Source organism: Pseudorca crassidens, chromosome 2, assembly GCF_039906515.1.
Source record: "Pseudorca crassidens isolate mPseCra1 chromosome 2, mPseCra1.hap1, whole genome shotgun sequence".
Classification (NCBI taxonomy): Eukaryota; Metazoa; Chordata; class Mammalia; order Artiodactyla; family Delphinidae; genus Pseudorca; species Pseudorca crassidens.
Window position 1 is genome coordinate 140,764,010 of NC_090297.1, and position 13,518 is coordinate 140,777,527.

At 35.1% G+C, this 13,518-nt stretch overlaps 1 protein-coding gene across 3 annotated transcripts in view; it reads right to left on the reverse strand.

Moving 5' to 3' along the window:
* Positions 1 to 13,518, reverse strand: part of TPR (translocated promoter region, nuclear basket protein) — a 64,778-nt gene that overhangs the window by 374 nt on the left and 50,886 nt on the right. The window contains exons 41-50 of one of the 3 annotated variants that reach the window (XM_067728942.1): positions 13,194 to 13,325; positions 12,893 to 12,983; positions 10,167 to 10,351; positions 8,884 to 8,952; positions 8,678 to 8,772; positions 6,576 to 6,682; positions 5,239 to 5,346; positions 4,942 to 5,098; positions 3,137 to 3,255; positions 451 to 546 (exon numbers count right to left, since the gene is read on the reverse strand). In XM_067728942.1, coding sequence (XP_067585043.1) covers positions 451 to 546; positions 3,137 to 3,255; positions 4,942 to 5,098; positions 5,239 to 5,346; positions 6,576 to 6,682; positions 8,678 to 8,772; positions 8,884 to 8,952; positions 10,167 to 10,351; positions 12,893 to 12,983; positions 13,194 to 13,325 — 1,159 coding nt within the window. The remainder of the gene's footprint in view (positions 1 to 450; positions 547 to 3,136; positions 3,256 to 4,941; positions 5,099 to 5,238; positions 5,347 to 6,575; positions 6,683 to 8,677; positions 8,773 to 8,883; positions 8,953 to 10,166; positions 10,352 to 12,892; positions 12,984 to 13,193; positions 13,326 to 13,518) is intronic. The other 2 variants (XM_067728940.1, XM_067728941.1) reach the window with 2 other exon arrangements.

Here is a 13,518-nt window from a genome sequence, read left to right on the forward strand (position 1 = left end):
TAATGTTTTATTACATGAATGCAATCTCTAACAGTTACATTGGAAAACAGAGATATTGAAATTTTACATTTCTTTTACTAGCTAAACAAGTCACAAAGCTTTATTCTGCTGTATAAAAAGTATAACAACAATAGGCAGAGATGTAACAAGTAGTTACATCTACATAGCACTATAACAGTTTAGCTTTTCCAGATTATACCATGAATTTAAGGAAGAAATGAATAAAAATAAAATGTAAGCACATATTCATGATATACCTATGGTATACAAACTTGTCTGCAAGATGTTTACAGATTAGTAAACATCATATGCTCAATGTATACTTATTTAATCAACCCTTGGAACGTTTTAAAAAAACTAGATACACATTGGAGGCTTAAGGATTAGAAAACTCATTCCATTTATTACTATCCTACATCCTATCACGTGATCAATATGTTAGAAATTTACCTCTCTGTCTGTTAAACTGACGACCACGGACACCTTGTCTCAATGTTGTCTGAAGTCTTACTCGTCTGAAAGGCTTTGGCTGACTACTGCTGGTATCTAAGAAAAGCATTAATATACAAGAAAGCAAGTTAATAAACAAGAAAGCAGTTATAGTGACAAAAACTAATTACTAAATGAATGCATGGATAAAATGCAGAGGTGCCCATTGCTTTCAATGGTAAAAAGGTAAGAAGTTAAGAAAAAAGTTCTTTTTGACTTTTTTCATTCATTCACTCTACTAATTTAATAATAAATATGTACTTGGTGCCTATCCATTTATCAGACACTGTGCTAGGGGTTGGGGAATACAATGGGAAACAAAATACCACATCCCTCAGGAAACAACAGTCCATTACAATATAACATGAGTCATATCTGACTCTTCTCTTTTCCAGATGTCCCCAATCCAATCATTAGAAAATCTTGCAAGCTCTAATTTATTTTTATTTATTTATTTATTTATTTTGCGGTACGCGGGCCTCTCACTGTTGTGGCCTCTCCCGTTGCGCAGCACAGGCTCCGGATGCGCAGGCTCAGCGGCCATGGCTCACGGGCCTAGCCACTCCGCAGCATATGGGATCTTCCTGGACCAGGGCACGAACCCATGTCCCCTGCATCGGCAAGCAGATTCTCAACCACTGCGCCACCAGGGAAGCCCGCAAGCTCTAATTTAAATATATATCCCAAATCTGACTACTTCTCACGACCTTGACTCTACCATCCTGTCTAAAACATCATTTTTACCTTGAATTATTGCAATATCCTCCAAACTTTCTCTTTGTTTGTCCATTACTCACTTTCAGTCTCTTCTCTACACAGCAGCAAAACTGATACTGTTAAGTCTTTAAAGCAGATCATGTTACCACTCTGTTTGAAGCCCTCCAAAAACCTGCTATATCCATGAAAGCCAAAGAAATTCCAATGGTCTCCTAGATCTTTCCTCCCCCACCCTGTTACCTCCTGCTAGTCTCTCTCTGTCCTTACTGTGCTCCAGCCACAAAGGCCTCCTTGCTGACCCTGAACACATCACACCGCTGCCTTATGGACTTTGCATCCACTATTTCTCTCATCCTGGAACACCTTCCCCTGAATAGCTGCACAGCTTTGCTCCCTTACCTCTTTCAGGTCTTTCCTTAAATACCATTTTCTTAGTAATGTTTTTGTGAAATTGCCTGGCACTCGGTGGGCACTTAAGTATTTGGGGACCAAATGGATAATTGCTTAGATGGGGAGGTTTAGTATTTTATGTTGTCAAATAAATTTAAGAACACCCTAATTTCATATTATACTGTAAAAGGGAACAAGAACCATATTTTCTTATGCAAGCTCTGATAAGATATAGCTAGTACCAATTCTCCTGCTGAGGAAAGACAATTCTCATGGGACATCAGGATATAACTGGAGGCACAGAACTTCAGTTATTGTATTGTATTATTAATAATATTACTGTTTTACTAGTAACTATGACAGCTACAATTTTTTGGGGCTTTCTTACTGTGTGTAAAGCATTGAGATATAATTTACATACATTATTTTAAATCTTGACTGCAAGATGAGCTATGAATGCCCATATTTCACAATGAAATGAGCAGAGATTTAAAGTTACTAGCTGTTAAAAGGCAGATACAGGATCTGAACCTGGGGATGTTGGCTATAGGTTGATGTGTCACAGAAAAGCGTCTAAAAGGGAGAATATATCTTGAGATAGGAAAGTTCCATGATTGAAAAAAGTAGTAACTGAGCAGGTCTTCCATAAAACCTGAAGGTTCTACGACAGAGTTTGAGGATTACTGCTATAAACCATTTAAAATGAAAACAATCAGAGGATGACTGAGTATGTATTTCTTCAATAATAAAAGTAATTCCCTACCTAAAAACTTTGAGATAGATAAGCTAGTGTAGTATACTGTTTAAGAGTGGAGTCTCTGGAGTCGAACTTCTTGAGTTTGCATCCTGGCTTGCCCATTATTTACTCACTATGTGACTTGGAAGGAATTTTTCAACCTTTTGTGACTCAGTTTCCATTACTATGAAATGGGTATGCGTGCTTACCATGTTGGGTTGGTGTGAGAATTAAGCGAGTAAATATAGGTAAAGGGCTTAGAATACTGTCTGACATACAGTAAGTGCTCAATGAATGTTAATTAATTTTTAAAAGGTCCTGCAGAATTAATTTTTATTGCAAGAAAGATACATAAAATAGCCCTTTTCAAAGTTAACTTCAAAAACATGAAAAACCAAACTTTAGAACTATTTATATCAGTAAATTTCAATTTTTTTTTTTTTTTTTTGAAGCAACAGGCCTCCCAACCCTCAACCCTCCATACCAAATCTCATGTAGAACCTAATATGCAGAAGAAATAAAAAAGGAGCTGCTCTGGTTTAAACACAGGCAGGAGGCCTGGAGTACTACTCCTTAGCTTCTCTCCTAATAACCCACCCCTCACAACCCCTATAGCACCTCTAATGTAACCAATTCCCATTAATATAAGCCAAGTTCCTTTTAATAAAATAAAATTTCTCTTTTAAATGAAGCATTTTAAAAGTCAAGGAAAAAAGAATTATCAATTGTAACTAACAGAGCAGGATCTTTTGCAAACAAGTTTGATGTACAAAAGCTGTACTGTAGTCAAGAGCAGGAACTTACCTACAGAAGAACTGGAAGGAGGGTCCTGGCTGGTGGAAGGAAGATCTGACTCATCAGATGCCTGAACAGGCTCTTCCTCCTGCTGGCTATCAATTTCGAGGCCTGCTTCTGAACTAATACTAAGAAAGGAAAACAAAAATTGATTAGAAAATACAAAACTGATCCTAGAATGTATCCTAAATTTTTCCCAAACTTTATTTTTCGATAGTCTACCATTTAAATAACCCAGAGCTCCCCTCCAACTCAAAACTGCAGTCTCTGATATTGGTAACCATACATTTTTTTTAAAAGGCAGGGGAAAAGAGAGCTCAAGCTCCGTTTTCCTCACTCCTTTTCTCACTAGGACATGTTTCAATTTTAATTTTTGCTTTTTCCTCTCTTTTGCTGTTGTTGTTTTTTCTTTTTGACAAAAGATGTTCACATTCTTGATATTCACAACAGATATATTATCCAGATTTTGATACATCACAAAACAACTTTCTAGGAAAGCAGAGTACTAAAATAATTCACAACGGTTACAACTATTAGTAATATACCACTATTTCACCATGGGCTCTAGCCTAGATGAGACAGGCTAGGGTAGGTGAATTCCTGGCTCAAAGCTATAACTCCATTTTTCTCTCTCTCTCTCCCATTCAAGAAAGTACATCAAAAAGCAAGTGAGGGAGATAAGAGTACAAGAATAACTTGAATCTGTTCCAGTTTTTATCGTCTGCAAACTTTAGTACACTTATTAATAACAATGTACCTGAAAGATAACTCTCATGACTCTGCTAAAGTTGAGAAGAACTGGTGAAGTGCAGCCTACGCAAGTTATTTTAATGTTCAGAGTCTGAGCTTTCTCATTTGTAAAATGGAGATAATACTTTGCAGAGACACTGTGTGGTTTAGAAATGACATATATAAAGGGACCTGCATACATGGTATGGAATTAAAGGCAGCTAGTATTTTCAGCAGGATCTGTAACTTTCCCCAAATTAAGCAGCACTGTGTTAGAGGCATAATAATAGACCTGCCTTTTTTCTTATATACTAGAGTTGGCCTGTAATTACACTAAGAAAACGTTGCTAAATAAAACAAAACCTCTGAGCTCTACCTAGGAAATCTGGGTTCTACTTATAGCTATGCTTCTGACTATGAAGCAGTCCAACTTTTTTTATTTTATGAAGAATCAGGTTCCACCTTGAAAGTTAAACTTCTCCAAAACCACTGTCCAATGGTTCTTTCCATTAAATTACTCCACCTCCTTTGGTTTAAAAAAGCCCAGATGATTTGTTATGAAATACTTCTTTTGTTAAACTTTGTTTATAACTGAAGTGCTAAAAACAGTCAGGTCTTGAAGATTTCTGATTTTTAACAAGTTAGTGTTTCAGACCAAGTTCTAAATGCACGTAAATAAAAAATAGGTGAGGTTTGCTTGAGAGCCCACTACTAAATGGAAAATTGAGTCATTTCCTAATATTTCCTAATTTTCACAGAAAGCCTTCTTTCTTGGGGAAAAGTTCAAGCAGCGATATTAATGGAAGGGTGATTCTAAAGAATACTTTGTTCTAGAATGCATCATGCAATTTTCAAGGAGAGAACCTTTTAAAAAATTATTTGTCTTCTGTAATAACAATGTCTTAAGTCTTAAAATATGATATTTTGTGCAAATATTAGTCTTCCAAAATATATGGCTTGGTTTACTTTTGTAACAGGATGCTATTGAAAACACAGCTCAAGAGACTGTTGCTTCCTGGCTTAAAAAAAAAAATGTAAAAGTCTGACAAGTTTAAGCAAGCAAAAATTACACCGTAAACATTTACCCTTCAGATTCTGCCTCCACAAATACTTCATCTCCATCATCACCTGTTGCTGTTTCATTTGTTGTGGATAAAGTGCCAGTGGATGTTGTCACCATTGGAACAGACTGAGAAGCATGCTCTGAAGCATCAGAGGTGGTACTCTCAGTAAATACAGTCACTTGAAAAAATGAAAGACCAGAAAAGCAATGAAAACTTTAACAACTTTGTGGTTTCTCTAATTTTTAGCTAGAAGATATATCACAGGTTTCCATTTTACCATTATAACACATAATCTATTGATCTGCCTTTGATACCTACCCGGGGCTGCTACTTGCAGAGGAGTAGTGGGAACACTTCGGCCACCTGACTCCTCTTCGTGAGCTAGGAAGAGGGGTGTTTCATACATTCCCAAACCTAAAGACAATTCTGAATATTAATGATTGAAAGAACAAAATATTGTCAATATCCCAGACATCTAAAAGAAAAAAACTAATCAGTGGAGACACACAAATTTGTTGGAGCCCACAATTAACCCATCAAGCAAAAATCAACCCCTCAAAAATGTAAATACAATTTAAATGTTTCCTTTAAGCTCCCTAACACTAATTTAAGTAACCCTGAATAAAAAACAGCTAAAATCCTCTTATAAGTTTTGTACAAGCTAACTTTACTGAGTGCCCAACTATGAACTAGGTACTGTGTTTGAATCTACTCTACACCAAAACAGCAAGGTATTATTAGTCTCCTTTTCGCTAAAGAAACTGAATTTCAAAGAGATTAATTAACTTTCCCAAAGTTACTAGTAAACTGGTAGCATTCCAATTTAAGCCTAGATCTGACTTCCAAGTCTTGGAAGTGTCCTATAATAAAGCCACATAAAATTGTGAATTCCTCTGAAGTCAACTCACAATTTCATATTGGTAGAGGGAAGCAGTGTTAGACCTCACATCCTAAACCACCAGGGACTAAGATGTATTGCATGACTTACACGAGGGCTGCAGATTAATCTTTGTTTTGGGCTTATTATTAAAACAGTATGCATTCCCTATTCACTTACAAAATGCCATAATTGCTTCCCAGAAATATAGCGGGTTCTATGAATGCCAACCAATGATTAAAAGGTAATTAATTCCAGAAATAGCACAATTCATGTCCAAATAACCAACTGCTATTGGTTATGTTAGGGGTCATTTTATTCCACGTTTTTTTAACATTTTATTTTTCTTATTTTTAGTGTTAATGGAAAATATCTAACTAGTTTTATACACTTAACTAGGAATGTCAAATGTCAAACTAAACAAAAAATATGCTGTATTCCTTCCAACAACTTTCAAATGGCTGGTTAGTACCTAGGTATATTTATTAGCACAACAGATACTCCTGATACTATATTAAAAGCCAAAAGAGATACAAATGTAAAAGCTAGTCATTATGCCCAAAGAACTGAAAATTTTGTTGGAAAGACTAATATGTAAGGCAGTGCTTAATAAGCAGTAAATATATTATAGCTTCTTCCATAAATTAGGATAAGGTTTATTTAGATATAGACTTCTTTACATTAATATTTGCTCACTTAAAAAAAAATCATGTCAGAACAGCTTATTATCAAAATACATGCAAATCCAGGAGAGCTAAGCTTTTATTTAGCGATTTACCTCCTTGAGAAGCAAGTTGGCCAAGATCAGAGTGACTAGAACTCGTTTGTGGCATATCTTCAGGTGGCCCAAAACGGAATCTAGGAACACCAGCAACCTGTGGGGAACTAAACAGACAAAAATTAATTTAAGATGACACTTAAAGTTACCTTGTTTAAACTGCAATGATGGAAAGACTATAGGAAGAAGGAAGAATAAGCATAAACAAAGTAGGAAGAAAACAGTTTGAAAATAAAGTTGATAAAGGAATTCTCATTTATGAAAATATTTTCAAAATATCAGTTGTCAAGAACTTAGCAACAATATAAATCGTGTGATTCATATTATGTGATCTATATATACATGATTTATACATAAATAGCTTTCAGCTGTCCTGAACTACACCTCACATTTCTTGAATCTGCTAGAAATCCCTATGTAGATATATTGAAAGCAACATAAACTGAACACGAAATGTAACAAAAAAAGAATAAAGTCATGAAAAAAGTTTTGTCTCAGTTTTCAACGTTTAGTCATAGATAAATCAGGTCACCTCTCGAGCCCATTTCTTATCTGAAAGAATTCACTAGGTGGCTCCCAAGGTCTAGAAAAAAACTTTAATATTAGATGGCTAGAAATTTGTTTTCTCGCTGACCTAATAACACTACCATCCATCTTTCTGCCCATAATCCAGGATATAAAATAGCATTATCTCACTCTTTGCCCACTCCTTACCCTAACCTTTCTTGGCTAGTCAGCTACTGATGTTTATGGATTCTACCTCAGTAGTAACTCTTGAATCTATTTTCTTTTCTGTTTCACACTATTGCTTTAGTTAAGGACAGTCTCAGGTGAATTTTTAAACATGTCTCCATAAGTTATTCTTCTACTAGAAGGACATTAAATTCTTCTGAGCTATGTGAGAATGTTGTTGATTGGCTGGCACTCAGCAGTTCTTTAGGAGTGAGTCTGTTTCTGACTGGCTGACTTTTGGAAGGATGGGGCTGACAATGATCAGTTGGCTTGTAAAATTGTGTTAGCTGAGGTGAGTTGTGGTTAACTGAGCAAATTTAAAACTGGTTTTGACGGCCATATGTTGCCACATACTACAGAAAAATCAATCATTCCCCAAGTTTGTAGAAACATTTTTATTCTATTCTTCAGGTACATCCTGTCATGCAACTGATACTTCAGCCACAATTAAACATGTGCACTTCCACGTGGAAAGTCTTTTTATTCTTTAAAAGGAGTGGTATAGCACAAGCGTTAAAATAGGTTCTAGAGCCAGACTGGTCTGAAATAAACAAACAGTCACTTCCTAGCTGTCTGACCTCTGGAAAATTTGTTAGCATCTCTGTGCTTCCTTATCTGTAAATGAAATAATAGTATCTATCTTCATAGTTACGAAGATTAAATAAACTGATTCAAGGGAATACTCAGTTAAGTTTTAGGTGTTTTTTTCCAAGACTCAATTTAATGTTGTCCCCATTAAGTCCTCTCAGATTCTCTTCCCCTAAGTGTTAGAATAAATCACTCCCTCGTTTATATAAACAAAGCCTATTGCTTATGCCTCTATTCTCCTAGATTGTTTAGGTTATTATTAGTTGTGCATATGCTTAGCTTTCACAACAATATTTTCCATCATGATCACTGTAATTACTAATACCTTCACCAACATCTATAAAGCATTTATTATGTGCCTGGTGATATTATAAACATGTTAACATAAATTCATTTAATTCTCACAACTTATGAGGTAAGAACTATTGTATTATTATTCTTATTAATAAAATGAAGATACTCAGGAACAGAGAACCCAGCAACTTGACATAGCTAGTAAGCAGTACAGCTAGGTTCCAACCCAGGCATTCTAACTCTAAAGTCCATGCTCTTAACCATTGTTATACTGCCTTTAAATTTCAAATTCCTGATGGAAGCAACTGTACTTCATTCACCTCTATGTGATTTTCCCCAACACTACACCCTCAACCCTCCTACCCTCAACTGCTTAGTACATAGCATAGGACTTAACAAATAATGAATCAATCAAATGTAATCAAGTTAACAGGGAAACAGGAAGAATTTGATTAGTCACAAAGTATGTTTCCCTCTCACTGACTTACTGAATTGCTTCAGCAAATCCATCAGTACGATGTGGCACAACAAGAGTTGGGGTACTTGGAACTGTTCTATCTTCATCATCAAAAAAATGCTGCTGCTAAAAAGACAGAAAACAAGTACTGAACAGGCATGACAGGAGCATACGTACGGACTACACAAATAACTGCTGAACAAATGAATCACTTTTACACGACAGGTAGGTACTTACCATGCCACCTATTCCTGGAGTCAACTGAAGCCCACGTCCTACAGACTGCCTCCGGGTCATCTGGATTCTCTATGTCAAGAAAGGAATTTCATTTGTTTTAAGGAATTAGGCAATGAAAGAAACACCAAATATTAACAGATATGGCTTATTATATGCTGGTAATAAAATAACTGAAATGTTAGCAGATAATGTAATCACTGGGATTTTTCTTAGGAAAAACTGCTACTAATCTTGTACCAGTAATAAAGAAATCCATTTTGTAAACAACGACATGTTTTTAATTATAGACTATAATATTAACCAAGAGACAAATATTTTATTAGCCAGTAGATAATATTAACCAATATGTAAAACCAAACTCTGATCCTATTTGTAGGTTCCGATCTAACTTAGTTCCTATCTCCTTAATTTAAGTGTTAGTAAGTATCCTTTGATCTTAAAGTTTAATTATCCTTTGGAGTTCAAACAGCCGTACTGACTACTTGTAAACTGTTTCCCAATTTAGACAATTCTAAATTGATAGAATTGGCATATTTTGCAGGATCCATAAACAATCCTGTAAGATTTTATATTTTCAGAAGATGAGGTTATCTTCATCAGTGGTATTTTAGTAGAATCTACACTTGACAGTGTTTAGTACACTACAGAGTAAGACTCAAGCTACATGATTAATAGAGCCTTTGTACTTTTCCTGCTATTTCTTCAAGAGCTTCTGATAAGAGATGTCCAATCCTACTACAAAGTGTTACATGGAAAGGGTTATGCACACTTTCATGAACTTTAATAGTGGATATTAATATATGTGATTGCAAAAAAATAAGAGGAAAAGAAGTTCTGTTAAGCAGAACAGAAATTTCCTTTTTTTTTTTTTTTTTTTTTAAAAAAAAAGTGCACCTTAGAGAAAGAAACCTTCAAAACAAATGGTGGACAGATGCTGAAATACATTTTATTTTAATTAAAATCCAAGAAAATTTTCTTTAACCTGTAAAAACAGCGAGGAGACTTTTATTTTCTATGAATATAATCATCTCACTTTATATACAACTTTAATAAGCCTTGCCTTTCCAAAGTTCACTTCCTCTATGAAGTAAATTACTGCCATATTTCAGGGAAAATAATTCAGAGATTAGTTTCAGCTCAAAAATTTTACAAAAATACACCAAACATTAGAACGTTCACTTAATTTCTGGGGAAAAACAAAGTAATTACTAATGGAAAGAAAGGGAGAAAAAACCCAACATGTTTTCAAGTAAAATTTTCAGAATGACTAGTATTTTTAATACCTGAACTGGTGGTCCTAACTCTTGAGGTGGAGCATGAATGGTCAGTCTTGGGGGAAGTGGGTGTGGTGGGCGTCTTGGTGACTGAGGTGCTCGAGGGGTCTGTCTTTCAGATGCTGATGATGGCTGTTGTTCTCTAGAAATCTCCTGGGAAAAAGAGGACTCTGCAGTACCGGTATTTCCTTCACCTATAGGAAGAGAGAAGCTTACTTTGAACAATTATGTTTACCACAAAGTAACTTGGACAATCCCTAGAAGTATAAATCTTACCACTCGGAATGTTCACCTAATATTTTCAGAAAAAAAGTAGTGAGGTGTGGTAGACCCAGAGATACTGGGTGTGCAGTTAACAGTGGTATGGCCTTAGCAACTCCCTTCTATTTATTTGGTTGGTTAATGGAACAAAAATGTAATGTACAAGAAACATTTTTCTGAAGATATTAAATAATGGACATAAAGCACCTAGCTTAACACATGATAAAATAAACATTTAATAAATTTTGGCTCATATTATTAAAATAGGCAAATTACCTAAAGATCAGACCACTACAGTTATTAGTATTACACTCAAACAGGGGGAAGGAGATTGGTAAAAAGCCTTACAATAACTTTCATATTCTGGTTTTCCTAAATTTTGAATTTCAACGGCCCTTCAGATGTCTAGGTCTTCTACATACAAAGTAAAACAACAGAAGTGAAAAGTTGAATACGATATCAATTTAGTAGTTTAAAAGTCTGAGGTCTAGAATCAGATTCCAGCCCTAACACTTTTTGTTTTTTAAACGTTTTTATTGGAGTATAATTGCTTTACAATCGTGTGTTAGTTTCTGCTTTATCACAAAGTGCATCAGTTATACATATACATATATCCCCACATCTCTTCCCTCTTGCATCTCCCTCCCTCCCACCCTCCCTATCCCACCCCTCTAGGTGGTCACAAAGCACCGAGCTGATTTCCTTGTGCTATGCGACTGCTTCCCACTAGCTATCTATTTTACATTTGGTAGTATATATAACTCCATGCCACTCTCTCACTTTGTCCCAGCTTACCCTTCCCCCTCCCTGTATCCTCAAGTCCATTCTCTAGTAGGTCTCAGTCTTTATTCCCATCTTGCCCCTAGGTTCTTCATGACCTTTTTTAAAAAATTCCATATATATGTGTTAGCATACGGTATTTGTTTTTCTCTTTCTGACTTACTTCACTCTGTATGACAGACTCTAGGTCCATCCACCTCACTACAAATAACTCAATTTCGTTTCTTTTTATGGCTGAGTAATATTCCATTGCATATACGTGCCACATCTTCTTTATCCATTCATCTGTCGATGGACACTTAGGTTGCGTCCATGTCCTGGCTATTGTAAATAGCCAGCTTTAACACTTAATAGCTATGTGATCTTGGTTATATCACTTTGCTTCTGCTTCTCAGATTCTTCACTGGTACCTGAATCTGATAGGCTTACTGTAAGAATTAAATAGTTCAGTACAAGTATAGTTGCTCAGAAAAAGCACTTATTTTGTAATTACTAGCAATGTACCAAATCCATCCACTAACTTAAAATTATCTAGACTACTAGGCATATTTTTGCTTGATTGTAAAAAATAAAAGGAAGTCTCCAACAAGTATTCAATGAGCATCTGTTATATGTTTTGTATCTAGGAAAAATGGCTATGAACACCCACCCTCACAAGACTTAGCTTCTAGTGATATTACCTAAAGAGGCAAAAAAATTTCCCTTTATAACCCAATTATGTGACACAAAAAAGGTGTTTCTTAAATCCATAAAATGTTTTAGAAAACGTAAATTATTATAATTAATCTCTCTCCTTAGCTCATCTCCCTTAAAAAGCAACACTATTTTCATTATATGGTTCAGTCTTCATTAGTTTATTTTTCTCTTAAACAATTAAAAGTTGAAAAGATTGCCTGCCTTTGCTTTCTTTAATTCAAATGAGCATACAATTTGCACTTTTAAATATACAGGCCTACACAGAAACTCAGATATACTGTTTTCCCACTAGTCTACATATATAAAGTTTTTATTATATTACTATTAATGATTCTGGCTCAGTATTTGTTAAAACCAGAATGGCATACTAGACGATCACCAATTCTTTAAAAAAACATTTTAAAACCATTCTAAAATAAAATTATTATCTATGAATTCCATAATTCTTTACTGCCTATAACAGTCCAGCTGACCTCCAGGACTCATCCTTTCAAGAATTAACAAAAGGTGTGCTATATTGATGAAAAAATCTTTTATTCATTGGAAAACTGGACAACACTGCAAAACTCCTACACCCACAAATCTTGAAACATGTAGCCTGATTAGACTGACCTCTTCTGGTTGTGAACTGCCATTACTATTAGAAGTCCCTGACTTAAATTTCTACTTAAGAGCAGCAGCAACACATGGCATTTATAATGCTTTGTAGATTTAAAATTTTTGAATCTTACAGCAGACCAATGAGGTAGAAAAAACAGTATAATGACTACATTTTAGATATAAACATAGTAGACTTTATGAGAATGATAATGACAAAGCAAGAACAAGAGCCAGTCTTCTGCTTGCCAGTTTATTAACCAAGTTTTATTACCTATGTGATAATTAAGTGCAGTCCTAGTTTAGAAAACATCAGGTTAAAATATTAAAAGTGTTCAATTAAAAAGAGACTAAAAAAACAAAACAAAACATAAAGAAAGAAAAACAAAACCAAATCTCACCACTGTTTTGAGAATCAGCTGCTCTCTGATTACTTTCACCTCCACCCATACTTTCTTCTGTTTCTGTACCTGGATCAGTCCCATCACCACCCTAAAAACAAAATATGAATGCTAAATGCAAATAAATCAAGTAGTTACCTTAAAAAATAATTAACCAAACCAAACCACAGTAGAAACAAACAAAAACCCAAAGATAAGAAAAGCTGTAGTGTTCTGAGAATACAAGCCTTTTTATATTCTTGAAAAACAATACTAAGCAAGTTCTTAAAGAAAACTGATTGTCAAAATTCTAGCCAGTTACCTCAGCATCATCAGCTTCATACCCATCGTTGCCATCTGCACTACCAGTGCCTTCATTACTATCTTCACCCTCGTCTCCCATCCCTGTGTCATCTTCATCATCATCGTCTTCTTCTTCATCTTCTTCATAATCCTAGTAAAAAATCCCCAAGTATAAATAAAGATCTAGGACATGGTACACGTGTTCTGCATATCTTGATACCATGGTTAGAAATTTAAGTGACTCATTATTGACCAGGATACAGGAGTTGTCCTGAAAGTTATATGGGATTACTTCAGTGGCAGCAAGTATCAAAACTGTGAAGCTTACTGGAATTAGTACAGTA